This window comes from Scyliorhinus canicula, chromosome 3 (assembly GCF_902713615.1).
Source record: "Scyliorhinus canicula chromosome 3, sScyCan1.1, whole genome shotgun sequence".
NCBI lineage: Eukaryota > Metazoa > Chordata > Chondrichthyes > Carcharhiniformes > Scyliorhinidae > Scyliorhinus > Scyliorhinus canicula.
This window is the reverse complement of record NC_052148.1, coordinates 60,724,673-60,750,983: the sequence shown is the minus strand read 5'-3', so window position 1 is coordinate 60,750,983 and position 26,311 is coordinate 60,724,673. Positions and strand designations below refer to the sequence as shown.

The 26,311-nt window shown below is 48.5% G+C and overlaps 1 protein-coding gene across 1 annotated transcript in view; it reads left to right on the top strand.

Annotated features, from left to right (window-relative positions):
- The window catches only part of slc45a2 (solute carrier family 45 member 2), a 108,888-nt gene extending 91,488 nt beyond the window's left edge, over window positions 1–17,400 (top strand). Inside the window, exon 7 of the mRNA XM_038790613.1 lies at window positions 16,534–17,400. Within this exon, the coding sequence (XP_038646541.1) occupies window positions 16,534–16,758 (225 nt within the window). The 3' untranslated portion in view covers window positions 16,759–17,400. The remainder of the gene's footprint in view (window positions 1–16,533) is intronic.
- Window positions 17,401–26,311: the final 8,911 nt, after the last annotated feature.

Genomic DNA, 26,311 nt, shown 5'->3' with positions numbered 1-26,311 from the left:
TGTAAATAACATCCACCGCCCTCCCCTCATCAATCATCTTTGTCACCTCCTCAAAAAACTTGATCAAGTTAGTGAGGCATGACCTTCCCTTCAAAAATCCATGCTGTCTTTCGCTTATGAGTCCATTTATTTCCAAATGGGTATAAATCCTGTCCCTGAGAATTCTCTCCAATAATTTACGTACTACCGACGTGAGTCTAACCGGCCTATAGTTTCCAGGATTATCCCTGCTACCTTTCTTAAACAGCGGTACCATATTAGCTATTCTCCAGTCCTCTGGGATCTCACCCATAGCCAATGAGGATCAAAGATGTCAGTCAAGGCCCCAGCAATTTCCTCCCTTACTTCCCTCAGTATTCTGGGGCAAATCCCATCTGGCCCAGGAGACATTTCTGCCTTAATATCTTTTAAAAGACCCAATACCTCTTCCTTTTCAATGTTAACATGATCCAGACTGTCCATACACTCCACCCAAGAATCATCTTCCACAAAGTCCCTTTCTTTGTTGAACACTGATGCAAAGTACTCATTTAGTACCTCGACCATTTCCTCTGTCTCAACACATAGATTCCCCCTACAGTCCTTAAGTGGTCCAATCCTTCCCCTGGCCACCCTCTTGCTTTTTACATATGAATAACAAGCTTTGGGATTCACCTTAATCCTACTTGCCAAGGATTTTTCATGACCCCTCCCAGCCCTCCTAATTTTCCGCTTCATAACCTTCCTACTTTCTTTATACTCCTCAAGGATTTTGACTGTCCCCACTCTTCTCCACCGTGCAAAAGTCTCCTTTTTCTTTTTGACGAGGTTCACAATATCCCTCGTTATCCAAGACTCCCTAAACCTCCCATATTTATCCTTCGTTCTCTCAGGAACATCCCCCTCTATCTCTCCTAAAGCATCTATATCCTCCAAAGTTCAGCTGACAATCCTGCCCTTCCTTTAACTATGTTTCTGTGATAGCCACAACATTGTAATTCCAAGTACTAATAAATGCACTAAGTTAATCTGCCTTATCCACTATACTTCTGGCGTTGAAACAAATGCACTTCAAACCATTGCGTTTGAGCAGACAGGGTGATGTTGTTCTCTTATTTTTCTTCTCTATTTCCCCTTCAGTTGTTACACCTTCTAAGCTAACGCTCTGGTTCCCACCTCCCTGCCATACTAGTTTAAATCCTCCCGAGTGACTCGAGCAAACCTCCCAGCCAGGATATTGGTGCCCCTCCAGTTTAGATGCAACCCATCTTTCTTGTACAGGTCACACAGCTATTCATCTTGTTAGAGAAATAAACAGGCCCTTTCATTCCAGTAAGATGCAGTTAGTGGATGATTCCAATTGCCTTATCTTACACGTGAATCTTCAACTCAGGAAACTGCCACTGCTTGCCGTGCCTGCCTCCTTCTGATATCCTTCCGAGTCTGAATGAGCACTTCCCCTGGAATTTCGAAGGCCCTTCTAATGATTCACCATATCTTCAATGGAAGATCAGCAGAAGCATTGGTGAAGCATAAATGTTTTTTCACTTTATATCTGTGGGGTTCCTGTCCAAATTTGCAGCAGGTTATCGGGGATACACACAAGGGTTGTTTGTGCTGGTTCTCCTCTCTTGCTGGTATATTCTTTGGGTTTCCTTCTGTTTAAGTCACATAACTGCATTCACCCATATCAGCTCATACATATCATTGCAGCGAGAGCTACATGTGCATCCTCTCTCTTTAAATGAAGTGCCTTGAGAACCAGCAGAGGTTTTTGTGCCGACGAAGTGAATTGACCGAGTGGTTTTGAGTGATGACGGTACTCGAGAGCTGCAGAGGCTGACCTTTGAATGAATGATTTTCTTTAACAGCCAATTCTGACAAACAGTGTGATTGCGAAGGAAGGGAGTGAAAGCTGTATCAGTGGTATAGGCTGTGAATTGGCAATATTTTCTTGATTTCCCCGGTCTCTCCCACAGATATCATTAAAACTCATTCTGAACTGTGGGGAAGGACTAACTGTTTCTGGCACCTCCAGCCAACATTGCCTCCAGTAGGGCTTTCTTCACTCGATGACAAACAGTTTTTCTCTTCTGGCACTGAATTATTTTGAAAGGATATCAATGAATAATTTTGGCATTGGCACCTGTTCCTATTTATACCCACTACCTCCTCAGCATGTGCCTGGAGGGTTTCCTGCCACCCTGCGAGTGCAGAACATCTCCTTTCCATCAATCCCATTCAGGAATTGTTCTTAGAAAGTCTTGATTTATTCTCTCCACTGGTTCAGCTGATTTTCAAGCTTTGAAGGAACACATTCTGCCCACAAAGGACTGCCACCATTTTATGCAATCAAAGGAACACAGGAATTAGGAGCAGAAGAAGGCATTTCAGCCCTTCAAGCCTGCTCCGCCTTTCAATCAGATCATGGCTGATCTCTTCCTGATCTCAAATCCACCTCCCTGCCTGTTCCCCATATCCGTTGACCCGTTTTTTAAAATCAGAAATTTATCTATCTCCCCCTTGAAACCATTTAATGGTTCGGACTGCACCGCACTATGGGGCAGCGAGTTCCACAAATTCACCACCCTCTGCGAGAAGTAGTGCCTCAGTCATAATGCCGCTCCCTTTTAAGAGCTGCAGGCATCCTTTATGAAAAAAACAGCAGGCAGCATGAACAGACATGGGATTCTCTGATCCCGCTGCAGGGAATGGGAGATTTGGCTGAGCGTCAAATTCTCAGTCCTTGCTAGCAGGAGTAAGGACGTCAGGGTCCCAGGTTCGATTCCCGGCTTGGGTCACTGTCTCTGCAGAGTGTGCACGTTCTCCCCGTGTCTCTGTGGGTTTCCTCCGGGCACTCCGGTTTCCTCCCACAAGTCCCAAGAGATGTGCTTGTTCGGTGAATTGGATATTCTGAATTCTCCCTCCATGTACCTGAGCAGGCGCCGGAGTGTGGCGACTCGGGGATTTTCAAAGTAGCTTCATTGCAATGTTTTTTTTGTTGTTTTATTTTAAATGTAGAGTAACCAATTAATTTTTTCCACTTAAGGGGCAATTTAGCGTGGCCAATCCACCTACCCTGCACATCTTTTGGGTTGTGGGGGCGAAACCCACGCAAACATGGGGAGAATGTGCAAACTCCAGACGGACAATGACCCAGAGCCGGGATCGAAACTGGGACCTCGGCGCCATGAGGCAGCAGTGCTTCGCCTACTTGTGACACTAATAGAGATTATTATTAGCAGGATGGACTCTCAGCGGAGAATCACTGGCGCTGTGTTTATCTTTAAACACCTTTTTTCAACAAGTGTGTAACTTTTGAAATTCTCCAATCCCCGGCACCACCCTGAATCCAAGGAAGACTGGGTAATTGTGGCCAGTGCCTCTGGAATTTCCGCGCTCACTTCCTCAGTATCCTAGGGTTAATTTCTAGATTAAAATAAAAAGCAGAAGTTAAACTTATGCAAAAGCTTGGTTGGACCAAACGGAGTTCTTTGAACAGTTCTTATCGCCAGATTGTAAAAAAAGATAAAGAAGCATTGCAGAAGATGCAAAAATTATTTATTAGATTGATGTCGGAACTGAATGGTTATACCGATCATGAAAGACTGAACATTCTGGGCCTCTTCTCTAGAATGAAGTCTGAAGGGTATTCTGAATGAGCCCTTAAGGTTGTGAAAAGATTTGACAAGGTAGATGAACATATGTTTCCCCTTCTAGGGAAGATCAGAACTAGGATCCATAAATAGTAACATAGAAAATAGAAGCAGGAGGAGGCCATTCATTATGTTCATGGCGGATCATCAAGTTCAATACCCTGATCCCATCTTCCCCATATCCCTTGATCTCTTTAACCCCAAGTGCTATATCTGATTCCTTCATGAAATTACACAGCATTTTGGCCTCAACTACTTTCTGTGATAGTGAATTCCACAGATTCACCACTCTCTGTGTGAAGAAATGTCTCCTCACCTCAGTCCTAAAAGGTCTACCCCTTATCCTCAAACTATTACCCCTAGTTCTGGACTCTTTCTGAATCTACCCTGTCTAATCTTATTACAATTTTGTAAGTTTCTATCAGATCCCCTCTCACTCTTCTAATCCAATGAATATAATCCAAACTGATTTCGTCTCTCCTCATATGACATCCCAGGAATCAGATGGTAAACTTCGCCGAACTCCCTCCATAACAAGACATAAGGACAGCAAAACTGCACACAACACACCAGGTATAGCCTCACCAGTGCCGTATACAATTACAATAAAACATCTCTATTCCTACACTCAAATACTCTCGCTATACTCAAATTCTCCTACTATGAAAACCAACATAACATTTGCCTTCGTTACTGCCTGCTGTACCTGCACATTAACTTTCAGCGACTGATGCACGAAGATACCGAGATCTCGTTGACTATCCACCTCTCTCAATTTACACCCATTCAAATAATAATCTGCCTTCCTGTTTTGCTACCGAAACAGATGACCTCACATTGATCCATATTATACTCCATCTGCCATGCATGTGCCTACTCACTCAGCCTGTCCAAATCCTGCTGAAGCATCTCTGTATCCTCTTCACAGCTCACCCTCCTACCCAACTTTGTATCTTCTGCCAATTTGGAGATAATACATTTTGTTGCCTTGTCCGAATTATTAATATATAATGTGAGGGAGTCCGAGGGGACTTGACTTCCGGGCGGCGAGCGAGGAGGTCGCAGGGAGAGGGGCTCCCGCAAGCGGTGGACAGCAGGAGGAACAGCCCCCCCCCCGACAGGCCGGACGGCGGAGGAGGAGCCGGAGCGGGAGCCGAGGAGCCGGAGCGGAGGAGCCGAGGAGCCGAGGAGCCGGAGCGGAGGAGCGGAGGAGCCGGAGCGGAGGAGCCGAGGAGCCGGAGCGGGAGCCGAGGAGCCGGAGCCGAGGAGCCCCGAGGAGCCGAGGAGCCGGAGCGGGAGCGGAGGAGCCGGAGCGGAGGAGCCGGAGCGGCGACAGGGGGGCCCAACAGCAGCAGGTCCATCCCCTCTCCCTCCCCCCCCCCCCCCCCCCACGCGGGCCAGGAGCGGTGCGGCGGCGGCCCCTCTTCTCTTCCCCCCCCCTCCACGCGACCCAGGAGCGGTGCGGCGGCGGCGGCCCCTCTTCTCTCCCCCCCCCCCCCCCCACGCGGGCCAGGGGCGGTGCGGCGGGGGCGGCCCCCCCTCCCCCCCCCCCCCCCCCCACGCGGGCCAGGAGCGGTGCGGCGGCGGCGGCCCCTCTTCTCTCCCCCCCCCCCCCCCCACGCGGGCCAGGAGCGGTGCGGCGGCCCCTCTTCTCTCCCCCCCCCCCCCCCCCAGCCAGCAGCGGGGACCCCCCCCAGCCAGCAGCGGGGACACAACCCCCCCCCCCCCAGCCAGCAGCGGGGACACAACCCCCCCCCCCCCCCAGCCAGCAGCGGGACACAACCCCCCCCCCCCGCCAGCAGCGGGGACACAACCCCCCCCCCCCCCCCCCCCCAGACAGCAGCGGGGACACAACCCCCCTCCCCCCAGCCAGCAGCGGGGACACAACCCCCCCCCCCCCAGCCAGCAGCGGGGACACAACCCCCCCCCCCCCCCAACCAGCAGCGACCACCGGCCCACTCGCCCCCCCCCCCCCCCCCCCCCCCCCACCAACTGCTGTGACCACCACGTGGCAAAGACAAAGGGACTCTCTCTCCTGGTTGAGTGGGGAAAAAAGAAAAAAGAGACTTGTATTTCTGTTCTTCCCAAAAGAAAACTGGTAAAGAGAAAAGGGGTAGGGGAAATAAATTTAAAAAAAAAAAAAATATATATATATATATATATATATACATATATAGATATATAATAATAAATTAAATAAAAATAGGGTGCGGAAAAGGGGGAAAAAGAAGAACAAGGAGAGAAGAAAAGATGAAGGGGAAGGGGGAGAAAAAAGTGCCAGAAAGGGGGCACCGGAAGTAGACTGGGCAAAGGGAAAGCCAGCTCGGGCGAACGAGTCAACACGCGAAGCGGCGGGAAGGATGCTTCGCCGCATCCAGAAGAGCTGGACGGGCGGGCAACCTCTCCCCTGGGGTTAGAGGGGGGCGTGAATTGGAAGGAAGCCTTTGCCGAGGTGGTGAGGGAGCAGCTGCAGGCATTCAAGGCAGAGTTAAAAGCAGACGCAGAGGCCGCAGCACAGGCAGCAGTGACCAGGGCCATGTCAGGGGTGCAGCAGGTTCTGACCAGATTGGAGAAGAAAGTGGATGCCCAAGGGAAGATACTGGAAGCCCAAGGGAAGATACTGGAAGCCCAGGGGGCAACCATTAAAGAGCTGGAGAAGGCAGCGACTGACGCGAGCGACCGGGTCATATCCCTGGAGAGGGGAATGGTGAAACTGAGTGCAACACAGGGGAGCCTGAAGGGCAGGGTAGACGACCAGGAGATCAGCTCGAGAAGGCAAAATATCAAGATAGTGGGCCTGCCAGAGGGGATAGAGGGTAGAAATCCCACAACATTCGTGGCTGCGATGCTGGGCTCCTTAGTGGGGCGGGAAACTTTTCCCACCCCACCGGAAATGGACAGAGCTCATCGGTCACTGCGCCCGAAGCCCAAGGAAGGGGAAAAACCGAGAGCAGTTATAGCCAGACTGCACCGGTACCGGGATAGGGAGACAATCCTGCGCTGGGCCAAGGAGAATAGAGCCTGCAATTGGGACGGGCACGCCATCCGAATCTACGAGGATTTTGGAGCGGACATAGCTAAGAGACGGGCAGAGTTCAACAGAGCGAAAGCAGCTCTCTATAAGAACAAAGTACGTTTTGGTATGCTGTACCCAGCAAAACTCTGGGTCACATACCAACACAAGGAATATTTCTTTACAGCCCCGGCCGAGGCGAATAGATTCGTCGAGGAGCACGGGCTGGAAAAACGCCATGGGAAGTAGGGACGAGGGGCCCATGGCAAGGAGACACGTCATGCCGACGGGGGGGTGGGGAGGGGCGAGGCAAAGCCAGCCCCCTCCCCCCTGGCAGAGACACCCAGAACGGAAAACAACCCAATGCCCTAGGGCCCGCTCCAGGTGGGAGGCCAGGCCCCGGCACGAGGGAACGGGAGTACTGGAGAGGGGAGAGGGGAAGCGGGACAGCAACCTCCGAGAGGGGAGCCACCGTGCTAGCAGGAAAGCTAGCGAAGGGGGCGCGCAACAGAGCAGGGCCGCAGCGCACCCCCAACAGGGGGGAAGGCGCCAGGCAGGGGAGGGGGGGGATCACCCATCAAAGGTGGGAGAGCAAATGGGGACAGGAATGGGGGAGAGAGGGGCAATGGAGGGGTACACAGGGGTATCCCCGAAAGGGATGGAGCGGGGGGGGGGGGGGGGGGGGGCACCCGGGGGGCGAGAGACCAGGGAGGGGAAACGCAGGGACGAAGGGACAAAAGAGGCCAGTAAGGGAATAGGGCCACAAAGTGCCACAGACAAGGGCTCGAAACAGGGAACTGCTGCAAGCACCCACCCAGTACGGTCTGTGGGTGAAGGGGCCCCCCGGAGTGCAGGGGACTACCCGCGTGGCGGACACAAAGTGGACGGCCATGGCGGGTGTCCCCGGGACAAGGGGGAACCCCGGAGCGCAGGGACCCGACCGCATGGGGAGAGCAGTGATAGTGGACATCCTGGACGGCCCCCTAACATAGGGAAACCCCAGAGGGCAGGGGCGCGTCCACCGGACAAATATGGTTAACCCCACAGGAGCAAGGGGGCAGAAGCCCCCCACCAGAATAGTCACCTGGAACGTAAGGGGACTTAACGGCCCAGTGAAGAGATCTAGAGTCCTCACCCACCTTAGAACATGAGGGCCGACATAGTCTTCCTCCAAGAGACGCACTTGAGGGAGCAGGACCAACTGCGGGTAAGAAAGGGCTGGGTGGGACAAACCTATCATTCCTGTTATGGGGCAAGGGCCAGGGGGGTGGCGATCCTGATTGGCAAGAGGACAATGTTTAGGGCGACAAAGACGGTTACGGACCCAGGGGGACGGTATGTCATGGTCAGCGGGGCCCTGGATGGGGCGCCGGTAGTTCTAGTTAACGTGTACGCGCCCAACTGGGACGACACGAGCTTCATCCAAAAGACCATGGCAGAAATCCCGGACATAGCGACGCACCGACTAATCATGGGGGGGGACTTCAACTGTGTACAGGACCCAACGACGGACAGATCAAACCCCAGAACGGGGAAAACCTCAAACATGGCAAGGGAACTCAGCCACTATATGGAGCAGATGGGAGCAGTAGACCCCTGGAGATTCGCCCACCCGGGGGAGAAAGAATTCTCTTTCTTCTCCCCAGTACACAACGTGTACACCAGAATTGACTTCTTTGTGGTGGGGAAAACGGTGCTTCCAGAGATAGACAAGGTGGAATACTCCGCAATTGTGATATCAGACCACGCTCCACACTACATGGATGTGCGGCTAGAGACGGGAAGGGCCCAGCGCCCCAAATGGAGGTTGGACGGTGCCTTACTAGCTGACAAGGCCTTCAGCGAAAGGATAGCGCAGGCCATAGCGGAGTACACTGAGATCAACCAAAACGGGGAGGTCTCACCCTCCACGTTCTGGGAAGCGCTTAAGGCCGTACTAAGAGGGGAAATCATAGCCTACAAAGCGCAAAGAGATAGGGAGGAAAGGGTGGCTAGGCAGAAGCTGGTCGACTCCATACTGGAGGTAGACCATAAATACTCCGAGGCCCCGACTGTAGAACTCCTGGCGGAGAGAAAAGAATTACAAAGGAACTTTGACCTGCTCTCCACCAGGAAAGCAGTACACCAACTCCGCCAGGCACGCGGGGCCCTATACGAACACGGAGACAAAGCCAGCCGCCTGTTGGCCCACCAGCTGAGAAAGCAGGCAGCCAGCAGAGAAATTGCGCAAATCAGAGATACCAGAGGCACGTTGGAAACAGAACCAGAGAAGATTAACAAAACCTTCAAGGCCTTCTACCAAGAGCTGTACACCTCAGAGCCCCCAACGGGGAAGGCTGGGATGAACCGGTTTCTTGACGGACTGAACATACCAGTTGTGGGAGAGGGCAGAAAACGGGATCTGGAAGCACCACTAGCACTGGGAGAGATCATGGAGAGCATTAGCTCCATGCAGGCGGGGAAGGCGCCGGGACCGGACGGATTCCCGGCGGACTTCTACAAAAAATTTGCGACAGCGCTGGCCCCGCACATGCGGGAGATGTTCACAGACTCGCTAGCTAGGGGCACGTTGCCACCCACGTTAGCACAGGCCTCAATCTCGCTGATACCTAAGAAAGACAAAGACCCAACGGAATGTGGGTCATACAGACCCATATCTCTGCTGAATGCAGACGCCAAAATACTGGCCAAAATCCTAGCCAAAAGGCTAGAAGACTGTGTACCTGAGGTGGTCACAGAGGACCAGACGGGCTTTGTCAAAGGTAGACAGCTTACCTCGAACACCAGGCGCCTGCTGAACGTGATAATGACCCCCTCCGGGGAGAGAACACAAGAGGTGATCGTCTCCCTGGACGCAGAAAAGGCCTTCGACAGAGTCGAATGGATATACCTCATAGAGGTACTGGAGCGGTTCGGGCTTGGAACAGGGTTCACAGCTTGGGTAAAGCTCCTGTACAACGCTCCCATGGCGAGTGTACAGACCAACAATACCAACTCCCAATACTTCCAGCTGCACAGGGGCACCAGACAAGGATGCCCACTGTCCCCGCTGCTGTTCGCACTAGCAATCGAACCGCTAGCAATCGCGCTCAGGGCAGCAAAAAATTGGAGGGGGATCCGAAGGGGAGGTAGAGAGCACAGAGTCTCACTCTATGCGGATGATCTGCTCCTCTATATCTCGGACCCACAAAGCAGCATGGACGGAATCATCGCGCTCCTGAAAGAGTTTGGAGCCTTCTCGGGCTACAAACTCAACATGAGCAAAAGTGAGATCTTCCCATTACACCCGCAAGGGGGGGGGGGGGGGGGAGCACTAAAGGGGCTGCCGTTCAAACAAGCCCGACATAAATTCCGCTACCTGGGGATCCAAATAGCCCATGACTGGAAAGGGATCCACAAATGGAACCTCACCAGCCTGACGGAGGAAGTTAAAAAGGACCTGCAAAGATGGAACACACTCCCGCTCTCCCTCGCGGGGAGAGTTCAGACGATCAAAATGAACGTACTGCCCAGGTTCCTCTTCCTGTTTAGATCCATTCCGATCTACATCCCCAAGGCCTTTTCAAAGCGCTGGACAAACTCATCATGGCGTTCGTATGGGGGGGTAAAAATGCTAGGATCCCAAAGAAGGTCTTACAAAAAACAAAAACCAGGGGAGGGTTAGCCCTCCCGAATCTACAATTCTACCACTGGGCAGCAACAGCCGAGCGAGTAAGGGGATGGATCCAGGAGCCAGAAGCTGAGTGGGTGCGTGCGGAGGAGGCCTCCTGCATGGGAACCTCCCTCCGGGCCCTCGCCACGGCAGCACTCCCATCCCCACCCAAAAACACTCCAGCAGCCCAGTGGTGACAGCCACCCTCCAATCCTGGAACCAACTGCGGCAGCAACTTGGCCTGACCAAAATGTCGAACAGGGCTCCCATCTGCAACAACCATAGGTTCAAACCAGCACTGACCGACGCCACCTTCAAAAGGTGGAGGCAGGACGGGGGGACACTGACAGTCAGGGACCTATACACGGACGACAGGATCGCAACACTGGACGAACTGACAGAGAAATTTCAGCTAGCTGGGGGGAACGAGCTACGGTACCTGCAGCTCAAAAACTTCCTACGAAAGGAGACAAGGACGTACCCACAACCGCCACGACAGACACTACTGGAAGACCTACTGGACGCAAGTATCCTAGAGAAAGGGAACTGTAGTGACATGTATGACCGACTGGTAGATAGGGACGACACCGTACTGGACGCAACAAGGAGGAAATGGGAGGACGACCTGGGGATGGAGATCGGGTGGGGACTCTGGAGCGAAGCACTGCATAGGGTCAACTCCACCTCCACGTGCGCAAGGCTCAGCCTGACGCAACTAAAAGTGGTACATAGAGCCCACTTAACAAGAACCCGTATGAGTAGGTTCTTCCCGGAGGTGGAAGACAGATGTGAACGGTGCCAAAGAGGCCCGGCCAACCACGCCCACATGTTCTGGTCCTGCCCCAGACTCGTGGAGTACTGGACAGCCTTCTTCGAGGTAATGTCCAAAGTGGTGGGAGTGAGGGTGGAGCCATGCCCGATAGTGGCGGTCTTCGGGGTTTCAGAACAGCCAGATCTATTCCTGGGGAGGAGGGCGGATGCCCTTGCCTTTGCCTCCCTGATCGCCCGCCGTAGAATCCTGTTTGGCTGGCGGTCAGCAGCACCGCCCAGAGCTGCGGACTGGCTGTCCGACCTCTCGGAATCTCTCCAAATGGAGAAAATCAAATTTGCCATCCGAGGGTCGGACGACGGCTTCCACAGAACGTGGGAGCCATTCATGCAACTGTTCCGGGACCTATTTGTGGCCAATGTACAAGAGGAAGAATAGTCGGGGGAAGGTAGCGGGAGGGGGGGGGGGGCTACAGGTTCGTTACGGGGGTTCGATGGCTAGCTAAGGCCCAAAACCAAGCTAAATAAACATGTTGAGGGGGGGGGGGGGCGCAGTTACTACTACGAAGATGCTTACCTGTAAATATGTATGTTAATTTTTGCGTGTTTGTTTTTGTTTGTTTGTTTTTTTTCTCTCTCCTAACAATTTGTAATTTGTTCAATATAAAATACGAAAACTGAATAAAAACATTTATAAAAAAAAAAATATATAATGTGAACAGTTGGGGTCCTAGCACTGATCCCAATAGTCACTGCCTGCCAATTAGAAAAAAACATTTATTCCAATTTTTTGCTTCCTGTACGCTAACCAGCTTTCTATCCATCTCAAGACACTACCCGTAATCCCATGCGCTTTAGCATTGTGGATAGCACCATTGCTTCACAGCTCCAGGGTCCCAGGTTTGATTCCGGCTTGGGTCACTGTCTTTGCGGAATCTGCACATCCTCCCCGTGTGTGCGTGGGTTTCCTCCGGGTGCTCCGGTTTTCTCCTACAGTCCAAAGATGTGCAAGTTATGTTGATTGGCCATGATAAATTGCCCTTAGCATCCAAAATTGCCCTTAGTGTTACTGGGTTATGGGGATAGGGTGGAGGTGTTGACCTTGGGCAGGGTGCTCTTTGCAGGCTTGATGGGCCGAAAGGCCTCCTTCTGCACTGTAAACTCTGTGATAAAACTTTACACATTAATCGAATATGTTGAACCTTGTCAAAAGTCTTCTGAAAGTCTAAATAAACCACATCCACCAGTTCTCCCTGGTCAACTCTACTGGTTACATACAATCATAGAATTCCTAATAATAATATTTATTATTGTCACAAGTAGGCTCACATTAACACTGCAATGATGTCACTGTGAAAATCCCCAAGTTGCCACACTACGGCGCCTGTCCGGATGCACTTGAGGGAGAATTCAGAATGCCCCATTTACCGAATGGCACTTCTTTCAGGACTTGTGGGAGGAAACAGGAGCACCCGGAGCAAATCCACACAGACACAGGGAGAACATGCAGACAAAGTGACCCAAGCCGGGAATCGAACCTATAGTGCAAAAAGACGCCATTGAGCCCATCAAGACTGCACCAATCCTCTGAAAGCGTACTCCACCTAAGCCCACTTCCCCACCCTATTCCTATAATCCTTAACCTAACCTACACATCCCTGGACACAAAGGGACAATTTAGCCAATCCACTAAACCTGCACATATTTTGACTGTGGTAGGAAACTGGTGCACCCGAAGGAAACCACATAGACACAGGGAGCAAATGTAAACTCTGCACAGAGTCACCCATAAGACATAGGAGCAGAATTAGGCCACTTGGCCCATCGCGTCTGCTCCGCCATTCAACCATGGCTGATATTTGTTCATCCCCATTCTCCTGCCTTCTCCCCATAACCACTGATCCCCCTTATTAATCAAGACCCTATCTATCTCTGTCTTAAAGACACTCAGTGAATTGGCCTCCGCAGCCTTCTGCGGCAAAGAGTTCCACAGATTCACCACCCTCTAGCTGAAGAAATTCCTCCTCATCTCTGTTTTAAAGGATCGTCCCTTTAGTCTGAGATGGTGTCCTCTGGTTCTAGTTTTTCCTACAAGTGGAAACATTCTCTCTACATCCACTCTATCCAGGCCTCGCAGTATCTTGTAAGTTTCAATAAGATCCCCTCTCAACCTTCTAAACTCCAACAAGTACAGACCCAGAGTCCTCAAACGTTCCTCATACGGCAAGTTCATCATTCCAGGGATCATTCTTGTGAACCTCCTTTGGGCCCTTTCCAAGGCCAGCACATCTTTCCTTAGATGTGGGGCCCAAAACTGCTCACAATACTCCAAATGGGGTCTTACCAGAGCCTTATACAGCCTCAGACGTACATCCCTGGTCTTGTATTCTAGTCCTCTCAACATGAATGCTAACATTGCATTTGCCTTCTTAACTGCCAACTGAACCTGCGCATTAACCTTAAGAAAATCGTGAACAAGGACTCCCAAGTCTCTTTGTGCTTCTGCTCTCTGAAGCATTTCCCCATTTAGAAAATAGTCTGTGCCTAAATTCCTCCTTCCAAAGTGCATAACCATACTTTTCCACATTGTATTTCATTTAGGACCTCTTTTATCTCTTTTAGGACCCTGGGGTGTCATCCATCCGGTCCAGGTGACCTTCAGACCTTTCAGCTTCCCCAGAATCTGCTCCTTAGTAATGGTCACTGCACTCACCTCTGCCTCCTGGTGCTCTGGCATCCCACTGGTGTTTTCCACCATGAAGACTGATGCAAAGTAACTATTCAGTTTGTCTGCCATTTCTTTCTTTCCTATTATTCTCCAGCCACATTTTCTAGTGGTCCAATGTCTATTTTTGCCTGTGTAACCTTTTATATATTGAAAAAATCTCTTCCTATCTTCCTTTATATTACTAGCTAGCGTGCACTCATATTTCATCTTCTTCCCCCTTATTGCTTTTTTAGTTGTCCTCTGCTCGCTTTTAAAGGCTTCCCAAACCTCTGGTTTCCCACTCATCCTCGCCATTTTGTATACTTTTTCTTTAGCCTTCCTGCTGTCCTTGTCAGCCATAGATGCCTTGTCCTCCGCTTAGCATGTTTCCTCCTCTTTGGGATGAATTTCTGTTGTGCCTCCCGAATAACCCTCAAAAAATCCTGCCATTGCTGTTCCACTGTCTTCCCTGCTGGGCTGCTTTTCCAATCAACTTTGGCCAGCTCCTTCCTCATGTCATTGTAGTTACCCTTATTTAATTGTAATACCGTTACATCTGATTGCAACTTCTCCCTCTCAAACTGCAGGGTAAATTCTATTATATTCTGATCACTGTTGCCTAAGGTTCCTTCACCTTAAGTTCCCTAATCAAGTCTGCCTCATTACACATCACCAAATCCAGAATTGCCTGTTCCCGAGTAGGCTCTGTCACAAGCTGCTCCAAAAAACCATCTCTTAGACATTCCACAAATTCCATTTCTTCGAATCCACTACCAGCCTAATTTTCCCAGTCCACCTGCATATTGAGGACCCCATGATTACTGTAGTATTGCCTTTTTTACATGCCTTTTGTATCTCCTGAGTTATTTTCTGCCCTATATCCTGACTACTGCTACGGGGCCTGTACATAATTCCCATCAGCGTCTTTTTACCTTTGCGATTCCTCAACTCTACCCACAGAGATTCTATGCCTTCTGATCCTATATCGCTCCTTCTATTGATTTAACTTCATTCCTTACTAACAATGTAACCCCGCCTCCTTTTACCATCTGCTTGTCCTTCGATAGGACATATATCTTTGGATATCGAGATTGCAGCCACGTCTCTGATGCCCACAACATCGTACCGGCTAATTTCAATGTGCGCAACAAGCTCATTTACCTTGTTCTGTATACTGTACATATTTAGAACATAGAATATACAGTGCAGAAGGAGGCCATTAGGCCCATCGAGTCTGCACCGACCCACTTAAGCCCTCACTTCCACCCTATCCCCGTAACCCAATAACCCCTTCTAAACATTTTGGTCACTAAGGGCAATTTATCATGGCCAATCCACCTAACCTGCACTTCTTTGGACTGTGGGAGGAAACTGGAGCACTCGGAGGAAACCCACGCAGACACGGGGAGAACGTGCAGATTCCACACAGACAGTGACCCAGCGGAGAATCAAACCTGGGACTGTGCTATCCACTTGTGCTACCGTGCTGCCCATTAAGGTACAGGATTTAGGTACAACACCCTTAATCCTGCATTGGCCACCTCCCTTTTCACACTCTCCTCAGGCACTGTGCCCTGTACTGTGGCCCTTTTTGATTTTTGACTGTGGCTTCTCTGCCTTCCACCTTACTGCTTTTTGTTTCGGGGCCCGTTTTACTTCCCTCCGACTTCCTGCATCGGTTTCCATCCCCCTGCCACATTAGTTTAAACCCTCTCCCGAGACCGGAATTTAACCCATCTTCAAAGAATTCAAGTAGATTTGTCAAACATGATTTCCCTTTCGTAAATCCATGCTGACTTTGTCTGATTCCACTTAAACCACTGCTTTCCAAATGCTGTGCTATGAAATCCTTGATAATGGACTCCAGCAACTTCCCTTCTCCCGCCGTCAGGCTCACTAGTCTATAGTTCCCTGTTTCCTCTTTACCTCTCTTTTTGAATAGCAGGGTTACATTCACTACCCTCCAATCAGTCGGAACTATTCCAGAATCCAAAGAATTTTGGAAAAATGACCACCAATAGATCTACTATTTCGAGGGCTACTTCCTTCAGTACCCTGGGATGAAGATTATCAGGCCCTGGAGATTTGCCGCCTTCAATCCCATTAATTTCCCCAAAACCATTTATTTACAAATATTAATTTCCTTCAGCTCCTCACTAAAATGTGTGCTCCTCAGAGCTTCCGGTACATTTCAAATTAGTTACTCATAAGTTACTTATGAAACCAGGAGAGAATTCAGGAGAACTTTCTTTACCCAGAGAGTGATTAGAATGTGGAAGTCACTCCCGCAAGATTCAGTTGGGACACATAGCAGTGGTCTAACTAGATAAACACATGAGAGAGAAAGGAATATGTTGATGGGTCCAGAGGGAAAAGGATGGAAGAAGTCTCACATGGAGAATAACATCAGCATGGACCTACCTGTTGAGCCAAATTGCCTGCGTCTGAGCTGTGACTGCAATGTAATACTGTGTAACTCTTTATTCATTTATTCACAAACAACATGCAATGATGAAAATCACCACAGAGTGCAGGTTTGCTTCACTTGTTGTCATTTTCGTGACAAAGCTTATCCATGATTCTTTTAGTCTTCTTGCTGGCGCTGAGCAAAAGTTTTGTTGTCAATACAAACATTTTCCTTGAAGGTCACAGCCCAATGAAATGAAATCTCTGATGTTAAACAGCATTATGGCACGCATAAAATTCTTGTGAAACTGAGACCTAATAATTATATGTGGTGTTCCTTCTCTGTTTTCAGATTGAAAAAGCAAAAGGTGGAAAAGCTTTGAATGAAGGCAGAGGTAAAGGCATCGACTGTGCCGCACTCAGTGCTATGGTACAGCTGGCACAAATCCTGGTTGGAGCTGGTGTTGGAGCTCTGGTCAACTTGGCTGGCACTGTGACGGTTGTTATGGTTGCTTCATCTGCCATCTCCCTGTTTGGCTGTTGCTTTGTTGGATTTTTCGTCCAATATGGTCCGTGAGGCCATCAGAAAAATATAAGAAGAATAATCGATTTTCCATAACTTCCTCAAATGTTCTGAATTGATAACTATGCAATACATTCAATTTCCCCCAATGATTTCCACAGGCCATGGGCGAGAGTCTCCAGTCTGCCAGCTGCGTTTTCCTGGGTGGCGCACTCTCGCCGGCAGTGGGATTCTCTGTTTCTGTCACGTGACAATCGGATTTCTCATTGTGGCTATCCACGCTGGGAAATCCACAGGTGTGGGTGCACTGCCAGCGCAATGGAGAATCTCACCAGTGGAGAATCCAGTCCCATCTCTCAGATATATGAATTATGGTGATTAATCACAGTTGGTCTTATCAAATGGTGGATCGGGCTGTAAGAGATTAATAACTTACTCCTGTTCCTACGACCTATGTTCGTAAGAGTCCTTTCGAGGGGTCATTGCAGTGCCAATTTTTAGCTGGTGTGTCTCTGAGGCCTTTGGAGGATTTGGGGCAAAGATCCAGGGCAGTGAGTATGAAATTGAGCAGTACAGGCCAAGAATGCAATAGTCTATGCAAAAACATGTGCTGACTTAGCTGATCTCATCTGGGCCAACAGTAGGGATAATTTTTTTTTTCTATAAATTTAGATTACCCAATTATTTTTTCCAATTAAGGGGCAATTTAGCGTGGCCAATCCAGCTACTCTGCACATTTTTGGGTTGTGGGGGTGAAACCCATGCAGACACGGGGAGAATGTGCAAACTCCACACGGACAGTGACCCAGAGCCGGGATCGAACCTGGGACCTCAGCGCCGTGAGGCGGTTGTGCTAACCACTAGGCCACCGTGCTGCCCTACAGTAGGGATAATAATAATAATAATCACATTGTCACAAATAGGCTTCAATGAAGTTTATGTGAAAAGCCCCCAGTCGCCACATTCCGCCACATTCTCCCCTGTTTGGGGAGGCCGGTATGGGAATTGAACCCGCGCTGCTGGTCTTGTTCTGCATTACAAGCCCACTGTGTTGATGCTGCAATTATCAAGGCTTTTCTATTTGAAGAGGTAGAAAATTGCCTGGATTCCTGATCCTGCTAGCTCTCTGGGAACTTTTACTGACTGGTCAAGTAGCCTGCAGCACTAGGGCTAATTCTCTTATTTGGTACTCTGGACACTAGCAAGGAATACTGGTCAAGAAATTGGACGGGGAGAGCTTTATATTCCATTCATTTCAATTAATGTACATATAATGAGATTCTCTAAATCCATGCTTTCCCTGCCCACACAGCTCCAAACAGGAATACCCAATTGGGGAACCAACTCTACTGGTTATAGCCCGACACTTATCAGCTCTTTAAGGAGATAGGAATGGATGATAGGAAGAGTAAAAGACAATTTAACATGGATATCCATAAATGTATTAATAGAAAATGCATTGGATATCATTGTAACCAAATATAATTGTGAATTTGACCTTCTTTATCAAGAATTTTGCTTTACACCTGCTAGTTCTTCACCTCCCTGTAACCTAAAAATGAGGCATATGTTTATTTTAAACAGATAAAAGTCAATGAAGGACCTTATTTCATACCACAACTCTCACAATGTATTTATTTTGTTAAAGGGTTTATTACCTTAGCGGGAGAATGGGCAAGTTTCCCTTCCTAGAACAGTGAAACCTTGGATGGAATTTAATTGAACCAGCCAGAGTAGACATGATGGCAAGGGTGAGGCAGTAGAATTGGGGAGATTCCACTTTGGGTTCCTAGCGTTGGAAAAACTAATTGAGCTAGAGATGGAAGGGTCCAGTGCAGGAATTCCACCACTGGCAGTTGGATGTCATATGGGCTCATTCACAAGCCAATTGACACCAGTTATCCCTGAATCCACCACAATTTAGTGGTGGCTCAGGATTGAATGGGAGCCATACCACTTTCACATGCCTCCTAAAGGCTGTCCATTAAACCTCATTCGGTTTGCAGAGGCCTTTCAGGGAGGGTCCTTCATTATCAAGCATCCTGACTGAGGCTTCAGGATATACGGCAGGAGGGGGGTTGGGGTGGAAGGTACCACTGAAAGTCACAGTCGTCTAAGACTGAACAGCTTCCCACCCATGCAGTATCTGATTTTGATGCCAGGATCACCATAATGGTAGGCATGGAGGGCATAGTGAAGAAAATTGTGCTGATGAGGGCTAGTGCTAGCACACCACTGTGAATGGCTAAGACTCATCATTATCGAAGACATGTGCAAGCATCACGTCATGGAACTGCATCTATCAGGGCTTCTGAATTTCTTTGTTACCATCCAGAGGCCCCCATGGTTGACTGTTGAAGGGCCCTGGTCAGGTCAACAAATGTGGTGTGGAGATTTATGTTTTGTTCTCCTGGAGCTGCCTCAACTGCAAACACCATGGGCAGGATTCTTCATCCCGCCAAACCTGTTTCCTGGCATGGCGCGCCCCCGCTGACAGCAGGATCCTCCTTCCCGGCAGCCACCCTGGACATCCCCATGCCATCGGAAAATCCGCAGGCTTGAGTGCGCTGCTGGCGAAGCGGAGGATCCCGTCGACGGAGAATCCTGCCCCACATCAGTGATTCCCTAACCTTTACTGAAACTACACCGACTCTCTGCTGGCTGCGGGGTTCTCTGTTCCTTCCGCGGTCAATGGGATTTCCCATTGAAGCCACCCCACGCCGTTGGAAACCCGCAAGCAGGGGTGCATTGCCAGTGAGACCAGAGAGTCCCGTCGCCAGCAAAAGGCAGGGGAATTATGGCCCTTGTTGTGACTATGGAGGTGTGTGTTAACAATTAAGAGCACATGCTCAGCACACTTCTTCAGGAAGTGGAGGCCATTGCTGTTAGAACTGGCAACCCTGTTTTTACTCTGATGACACTTTGAATGGTAATCTGCACCAACTGTTACATTGAAGTCACCAAGAATGATTAGCTTATCTGACTTTGACACAGCAGCAATGAAGGAGTGGAGGTCATCAGAGGATTTATCCTGGACTTGTCAGGGTTGGTCATAGTTTCATAGAATTTACAGTGCAGAAGGAGGCCATTCGGCCCATTGAGTCTGCACCGGCTCCTGGAAAAAGCACCCTACCCAAAGTCAACCCTATCTCCACAACCCAGTACTAAAGGCAATTTTGGACACTAAGGGCAATTTATCATGGCCAATCCACCTAACCTGCACATCTTTGGACTGTGGGAGGAAACCGGAGCACCCGGAGAAAACCCACGCACAAGCGGGGTGGATGTGCAGACTCCGCACAGACAGTGATCCAAGCCGGAATCAAACCTGGGACCCTGGAGCTGTGAAGCGATTGTGCTATCCACAATGCTACCGTGCTGCCCTATAGGGGTGTACACACCAATGAGAGTTGCTTTCCTGTTGTCGTGCAGAGGGAGTTTAAGCACCATCAGATGATCATTCATTCCTTCGAAGGCAAGTCAACTTATTGAAGGGATGGTTCATTGTTGCAAAGCCTATGCCAGCTTTGGTTCTAGGTAAATTCCACTAGTAAATTCCACTACGGTAAATTCCACTCGGAAAATTTCACTTTCGGTAGATTTCACTGCGGTATATTCCACTACGGTAAATTCCACTATAGCACCTTAAAAAAATAATAATAAAATAAAATAAAATAGCTCACATTTTATTCACACATTAAGATAAAAATGATGGTGAGTACATAAAAATAGATAAAAGAATATGAATACATTTTAGCTCACATTTTACTCACATTAAGATAAAAAAGTTTAATATATTTGAAGAAAATTCTTTTATGACAAATTGCGTGCAATATTTCTTAAAAATTGCAGAGCGTTTTCCGATTGATAATTCTCAACTAGCTTCTTTAATCGTGCATCAATCATTTGATAGGACTTTTTTTTTGTTGTCGAGTCCCCACGTCGAATGTACGCAATTTTCGTCTGGCTTAAGCCTTCTTCAGTCTTAAGGGCATTGCAAAGCTTCCACAAATTTGGATGTGTGGATGTTATTGATGAGCGCAAAGCATTGTGGAACCCTTCTACCGAATGATTTGCTCTTGGCAAGTCATTTAAAACACGGTCACGTACATTCCAGAGTTGGATAGGAAACTGCGGGGTTTCTCTTCGTCGACGAAGACCGCGTCCCCTAACAGTCCCAATGTACGAATTCTCAAAATAAGTGATAAACTCAGAAGGGATGCTTTCATCATCAGACAAATCTTCAAATCCATTGACAACGTCTTCAATTGGTAAAAATGCTAAAGCGCAAAAACACTTAATTATAAGCTTAAAACTTTCATCCGTGTTGTATCTCCTACTCTCACCAAGTGCACATATCTTCCGCCAAATAGACTGTCCGAGATGAAAAACACACCCAACTACTTCTAAATGCGGAAATACAGAAACAAATGAATTATGGAGAGCTTTTTCAAAGTCCATGAGGCATGTCGCAGGTCGACAATTTGCCCTTAAATCCCGCACAGTAGACAGAAGACTATGATATGAGGCTTCTTTTTTGTCAGGAAGTAAGGCAAGTAGCCTGGGCACACATGACCCTCCAATGATGATATGTAGTGTGAAAAGCTGACACCACAAACTAGGAGACACCTTAAAAGTCCCATCACAGGCCCAATTTTCAGAGCTTTTGAGATCATCCAAGCCTTTTTCTGAAGAAAAAACTAAAATTCTGTCTGGGTCATCAAGTCCACTGTCAAAGACCAAAAACAAGGACCCATTTTCTAAGTACTTAACTGTATCAGGGATTTGAAACCCTGACCGACAAGTTGGAAGTGCTGGGATTCCTAAGGCATGCTGCCTCCGGTTACGTATGTTACGTGAAAGTCCAGGAATAGTTTGCAACAATGATTGTGCTTCCTCATCGAGATTTTGTACAGCAGTAGCTATTACTTCCCGTGAGAAGGTTAAGAAGGGTGTAACAAGTAGTTTAGTTTTTTATAGACCATTTACTAACGACTAATTAGTTAAGAAGGGTGTAACAAGTAGTTTAGTTTTTTATAGACCATTTCCTAACGACTAATTAGTTAAGAAGGGTGTAACAAGCAGTTTAGTTTTTTTATAGACCGTTTACTAACGACTGTCCACCATTTACTGTAGTGGAATTTACCGTAGTGGAATATACCGCAGTGAAATCTACCTAAAGTGAAATTTTCCGAGTGGAATTTACCGTAGTGGAATTTACCGGTCACCGCCAGCTTTGTACTGTGTAACACACTTCCTGACTCCCCAAAACCTTTCCAGCATCTGCGCAAGTCAGGAGTGCAATGGAATACTCTCCACTTGCCTGGATGAGTACAGCTCTAATAATATGAGAAACTCAACACCATCCAGGTGAAAACTGCCCGCTTGACTGGCTTCCTATCCAGGCTTTAAACTCACTCTGTGAATCACAGCACACTGTGGTTATAGAGTGTGCCACCCACAAAAGGCAAAGCTGCAACTCACCAAGCTTCTTCAGTAACACGTCCCACACCAGGCCTCGAGTGCCTTGAAGGTCAAGGACAGCAGGAGCTGCCTGCAAATCTTCCTCCAAGTCATAGACCACCCTGCTTTGGAAATATATATTGCAGTTCTTTCATCTGCTGGTCCTAAATCCTGGAACACCTTACCTAACAGCATTGTGGGCGTACCTTTTCCAACAGACTGCAAAAGTTCAAGAAGGCAGCTCACCACCACCTTCTCAATTGCAGCTAGGAATGAGCAATAATTTCTGGCCTTGCCAATGAAGCCCCAATCCCACAACTCAGTAACAAAACCATTCCTTTATTCCGAACGTCAGGAGAACTTCATTCAGGACCAGAGTTTGATACAGAGCCATTTGCTTTGCGCTGTACTGTATTTTAGAAATGAATATTACTGGAGCAGAATTTTGCTAAGGGAAGCAGAGAGTCAAAATATTTGACCAGCTTATTTCCCAGAGTACTGTATAACAGGATGTAAGAATTTACAATGAATGTATAAAACGACAAATGGCTCCTTTATCCTCTCTCACCCAGACCCTTTCCTCCCTCCAAAAAGAAAACACGTTTGTCAAATATGCTTTTTTTAAATGGACAACGCAGTACTTTCATACTCAGACTTTAGGTTAGTCACTTGATAATTGACCCAAGCTCAATTAAAGAGAAAAGCTAATAATATGCATCACTGTGTATAGAACATACAGTGCAGAAGGAGGCCATTCGGCGCATCGAGTCTGCACCGACCCACTTAAGCCCTCATTTCCACCCTATCCCCGGAACCCAATAACCCCTCCTAACCTTTTTGGTGACTAAGGGCAATTTATCAGGCCAATCCACCTGACCTGCACATCTTTGGACTGTAGGAGGAAGTCACTGCACCCGGAGGGAACCCAAGCAGTGACGGGGAGAACGTGCAGACTCCGCACAGTGACCCAGCGGGGAATTGAACCTGGGACACTGGCGCTGTGAAGCCACAGTGCTCATCACTTGTGCTACTGTGCTGCCCGCGTAACACTCAATAAATGTATCTACAAATAGTATAAAACTCTTATTGGATTTTCAACGCTGTTGTATCGTGATCTGAGAAAGGTTTAAAATGTTGAGCAACTTAATAAAAGAAAGGACTTTTAAATTAAGTTTTTCTTATAAATTATATTATCGGCAGGTAACTCATGAAGCAGATTTTATTTCTAAATTATTTCTTTCGCAAAATTTTCCACCCCTTGTAAAAGTTGATTCATTGCTGGAGTACGGTCCCATGATATTGGCACAGTCCAAGGAGCTGGCAAGGTTGTCACAATTCAAGTATGAGTCTTAACAACAAATGTCAGCTGCCTGTATTCCTTTATGAAATGCCACAACCCAGTCCTATCCTTTTTCCACCCATCCTTGACACATGAAAACTAGAGGTTAACAGATAAAAATCAAGGAAAAAAGGAATGAGTGGATTTTTCCTTCTCCAACAAAAGAGGCTGAGGCCAATTGCCATTTGTCCGTAACACATTTGCCTGAGATCATCTGACTATGAGACCACAGTCCTCCCACCCGTGTATTTCACAGCAGCGGGAAGTGGCATACCATTCACTGCTTTTCTCCGCCGGGATTCTCTGCTCCCATTGAAGCCACCCGACCAATCCATGCTGCCGGGAAACCGTGAGCGGGGGAGGGGGGGGGGACCAGAGAATCCCGCCGCCAGCGAACAGCTGGAGAATCACGACCTAAGGAACAAATTTGGTCGACGTGATGCAGTTGCACACCAATCAAATTCACTGAGCACAATTAAGAGATTGAAATGATTCAGACCTGCGCTGGTACTGCAAAGTTAGAAGTTGCAAACAGACCATTCAGTCCCATCAATCTGTATCACCCTCCATGCAAGCAAGTTGTCCCAATCAGTTTTAACCACCCTGTTCACATAACCTTTTACTCTTTTTGTTTTTATCGACCTATCCAATCACATCTTGAATTTTGACATAGGCCGGGTTTCTCCTTTGCGAGTCCGCCCCGCTACTGCTGCTAGAGAGAATGGAGAATTTGCCGCTCAGCCAAATCTCCCATTTGCAATAGTGGGACCAGAGAATCCCTCCCATAGTTTCAGCCTCCATCACTAATTCTGGAAGTGTATTTTGCAGTTCTCTGTGTAAAGTGACTGCTATCCTCAGATCTAAATATCGGACATCGGGCAGGATTCTCCGTTCAGGATTGAGTTCAGAGTCAAATTGTTCCCAGTGTGCGCTGCCGCTAGGAGTGGTGTCCAGGAGCAATTCCCTCTCCCTTGCCATGCAAATTTATGCATGGCGGGGAGCTCGCAGGATTCCATCGGAAAAGCAACAGCGGCGCGCCATTTTGAGTGGGAGGCCCAATACTGAGGTCCAGCAGCTGCGCCCCCCCCCCCCCCCCCCCCCCCCACCAGCCCAACCCTGGTGAAATGTAGGGGACATTCCGCCACACCACAGGAATGACAGGTCACCCCTCCACAACACACATACATGAAGGTGACCTGACCCACAAACGGTGGCCCTAGCTGCTCCATTATACCCCAACAGACACCCCCATCAGACCCACAAAAGAGACCCGCTATCAGACCCCCAACAGAGGCCACCCCATCAAGCCCCCAAAAAAGATCCCCACCAGAGACCCCCTCCTTCCCCCATCAGGCCCCCAAACTGGGCTTTCCAAGAAGCCTCTCACACTTGTAACAGCATGATGCACTATCAATTACGACGAGACGACAGTGGAGAGTAATCGATGTTTTTTATTCAGAGATGTGTAGCCTCCCGCAGCTGCTGCCGAAATGGCTGCTGTTTGGAGAGCACACACATTTATACTCCGCCTACTGGGCAGAGCCAGCAGGCAGGGATCTACCCCCGTACCTGTAGTACAGGGGCCTTATCGTAATACCCTCGTATGCAGTGCAGTATATACAATATAATACAACAGCGGTGACTACCACACAGCAATTCTGTCTGAGGCAGCAGATGCTAGGACAGGGTAAGTGAAAATGCAGTGATTTTGCAACCTGCTACCTGGACTGTTGTTCAGCTTTCAGGCAGGGGTCTCTGAGGGGTCTTGGGGTAGGGTGGGAAGAATGTACGCTGGACTTTGGAGGGCACTTACATTACTTTCTTCCCACCTTGACCCACCGTGGGGCCCATCACATCAAGTGAAAATACTTGCTCCAAGCATGCCCGCATGAATTCTGACTGAGAGGGTCAGAGCATCACAGGATGGGTGCAGAATTGGGCTTCCAACCCATTAATCGAATGTAAATGGTTTGAAATGACCCATTTGCATCCTCCCACCTGTGTGGAGCATGTAACTCGCTGCTACCACTGGTAGGGGACCGGAGCATCGGAACCGTGGCTCCAGTTTTTAGCCAATGCTTGATTCTCCGCTGGATCATAACCCTCACTACTGGTGGCGGGCGGCGGAGAATCCAATCCATAATCGTTTATCTTTGCCCCTCTTTCTGGACTCCTCAAACACTTGCAAAATCTGGTTCTATATACCCTGTTGCAATCATTTTATAATTTGAAACATTTCTGTCAGATTTTCCAGCTTCTTGCATTGATTAGAACTATAGAATTCCAACAGTGCAGAAGGAGGCCATTTTGTTCATCATGTTTGCACCGACCATCCAAAAGAGCACCTTACCTAAGACTGCTCCCCTACCCGATCCCCATAACCCCAACTAACCCGCACATCCTTCAACACTAAGGGGCAATTTAGCATGGCCAATCCACCTAACCTGCACATCTTTGGACTGTGGGAGGAAACCGGAGCACCCGGAGGAAACCCACGCAGACACGGGGAGAAAGTATAACCTCCACACAGATCCTTGGTACTGAAAGAGGCAGCAGCGCTAACCACTGTGCCAGTATAAAATGTCAAAAAATATTTTTCAAGTTTCAATTTTATGCTTAATTTATCTTTATTGTGTATGAAAACCTTTGTACCTGGCTCAATACATGTTGCATTTGATATCAAGCTGTGCTTTCTTGCATATTACGTTTTGAATTGTTGAATTATTTTGAATAAAGTAAACTTCATTTCCTCTGGTAGAAATCAATACTTCCACCATATTACTGTCACTGGAGAGCACATTGGCA